Source organism: Limulus polyphemus, unplaced genomic scaffold, assembly GCF_000517525.1.
Source record: "Limulus polyphemus unplaced genomic scaffold, Limulus_polyphemus-2.1.2 Scaffold118, whole genome shotgun sequence".
NCBI lineage: Eukaryota > Metazoa > Arthropoda > Merostomata > Xiphosura > Limulidae > Limulus > Limulus polyphemus.
Window position 1 is genome coordinate 559,346 of NW_013665728.1, and position 2,668 is coordinate 562,013.

Here is a 2,668-nt window from a genome sequence, read left to right on the forward strand (position 1 = left end):
TTTTGTAAATGACGTTGGTATTGTGTGATTCTAAATAATTTTTGTTTAGTAACGATTTTAATTTAGGGCCTAGCAGTGTAAGACTAGAGGGAAGGCAGCTAGTCATCACCACCCACCCCCAACTCTTGGGCTACTCTTTTACCAACGAATAGTGGGATTGACCGTGACATTATAACGCCCCCACGGCTGAAAGTGCGAGCATGTTTGGTGGGACGAGGATTCGAACTCGCGACCCTCAGATTGCGAGTCGAGCGCCTTATCCACCTGGCCATGCCGGGCCTATTTTTGATAAGACTTGTATGTTATTAGAGACCCTGTGGCAAGCAGAGTCATGAACATACGAGGAATTTGCTATGCATAAATAACTTCGAAATATGTGTTTAAAAAGCCGATGTGTCTCTGGACTCTCGTTGATAATACAAGTGTTAACATCTATATAAATATGATTTAGTTTTTGAGATGTTGATTAAAAACAAAACACGAGCGTCGCTAGTTCGATAGTAAATAATTCTCATTTATGAGATAAACATATAGACAGATAAATATCTTCATGTGCTCAGTATAACGTTTATGTCGTGTTTGAATGGACTCACCTTGTCTGGCGCTGTGAAATTTCGAAAGATATCTAGACCTTTGGCAATGCTTTGGAAGTGGGGTGCTGGAGGTAAATGTGGGTGAAATTCCACAGTGCAGTATTGTCCTCGAAAATTTTCTACATCAGCTTTAATACTAACACACTCGTCGTATGATCCAAACGCACTCATCGTGCCTCGAAGGATTCCTTCTGGTATCTTTCCAGATGCATCAATCACTAAAAGATTCGCCAAAGCAGTACAGTATGAGATATAGTGTTACGCTGCTCATACTACATGAGTATATATTTATATATAACTAAATAGGAGTATATAAGATTTTACTTTTTCAGGTTGACAGTGAGAGTGCTCAAACGGTTTTCACGACCTTCCTGAAGTATCTTAACAGGGTGATGGAAGAATATTTCGTTTTAGAGCATCAGTGTTCAAAAATATTATTGATAGAGATAATTGTATAACTCTTATTAATTAAAAAAATCAAGAAAAAGCATAAAAAGGTAAGCGAGTCTCGAGTTCCTTTAGCAAACTGCATTGATTCAATCAAGGGTTTGAATAATTTAGCTTTTTTTTTGTTATATGAGCATTTAAATACGATGTAAATCCAGCAGCACTCCTCCTGTTATCCATCAATTTTAACGGAATTTTATATTAAATTCACTAAAACGTTTGACATTTTCTAATAAATAAGAAAATTTCAGAAATAAATAAACTTAGTCAAAGACAATACAAAAGTTTTTTTTTACAATATACAATGTAATGTTAAAGGAATTTTAAGTGATTCAAGAAACAGTGAGCACTCTTAGTTATTATTGCCATTTTAATGTCAGTTTACAATAACCGCGACTGATGTTCTCTTTGATTTGCTTTAGGTAATATTTTTGTTACTAGATGGTATTCTCTTTACTAAGTAACATCATATAAAATATATTATTATAACCATACTATAATTTTAAGAAGCTGCACATCAGGTGGCGTTGAATTTTCCTCAATTTTTCTGTTTACACACTCTTGCAAGTAATTATTTTTTCCTATATCAGAAGCAATATTTTATAATTAATGAAATTTTCATGACTTACTCTGAGCGGCCCATGTTTTCGTGTAGGTCAAACCTGACATCAGAGACAAAATACTAGATATACAAGGCTGAGAAACGTTTGTAACTTTCAGGGTCTCTAATATAGGCATTTTAATATTGCTTATGATAACCTGAGCCGTTTTCTCCGCCTTTTTCTCCATGGTTTTCCATATCTGGTAAACGATGTCGTTATTCTTCGCCATTTCGCCATTCTTCTTTAAGACATGCTTTCTTATAACACTAGAGTTGCGAGCTATGTTGGATGCTACAACGTACACATAAAGTAAAAAAACTAGGATAGTAAACAGTCTAGTTGCCTTCATTTTATGAGCGAAACGTTATTTCATTCAATACAAGTACCTCAAATTTTGTTTAATTAATTTTTGTATTTAGGGATTCTAATAGTTCAGTTTCCACTTTCCACCTCCAACAATGTAAAGTCAAAATGAGATTAAAACTTCTTGTTTCTCTCTATTTAATGTGACCAATTCGAAATGTCGAAAATTGTGCTTTTATGTAAGCTAGATGCAGTGAGAGAGAGTAACTAAAATGGAAAGAAAGATATAAATGTGTTTTTCGCAAAAGCGTTTAAATATTATATACAGGAATGGCTTGAAAGGGTATTTGAACTATTACATCGTGTTCCACAATTTTTTTTTGTATCTTCCAATACCTGTTCTTTCCGAGGCGAGAAAAAAAACAACGAACCCTATTGGTTGGAGTTTAATCCAACTCACAAGCTTTGACCTATTTATTAAAATGAAATTTTCACTTTACGTTTAAGGGCACGCGTGCGAAACTTTAAAAACAGCGCCTTCAGTCTATGCAATTAATAATGTGGTTCAATAATTTATGGTCACCCTGTATATACAAGTACTGGAAATAATTATGGAATTATTGAAGAAAAAAGAAATAAAAGGACAATACACAGCATGGTCACAAGTAAATAGACACCATCTTTTGAGAAAAAATGAAAATTTTCAGTCATATTCACATGAAT

The 2,668-nt window shown here is 34.1% G+C and overlaps 1 protein-coding gene across 1 annotated transcript in view; it reads right to left on the reverse strand.

The window, feature by feature from the left end:
- The window catches only part of LOC106472170 (O-acyltransferase like protein-like), a 21,403-nt gene extending 19,532 nt beyond the window's left edge, over positions 1 to 1,871 (reverse strand). The window contains exons 1-2 of the mRNA XM_022401656.1: positions 1,670 to 1,871; positions 594 to 811 (exon numbers count right to left, since the gene is read on the reverse strand). Coding sequence (XP_022257364.1) covers positions 594 to 811; positions 1,670 to 1,871 — 420 coding nt within the window. The remainder of the gene's footprint in view (positions 1 to 593; positions 812 to 1,669) is intronic.
- Positions 1,872 to 2,668: the final 797 nt, after the last annotated feature.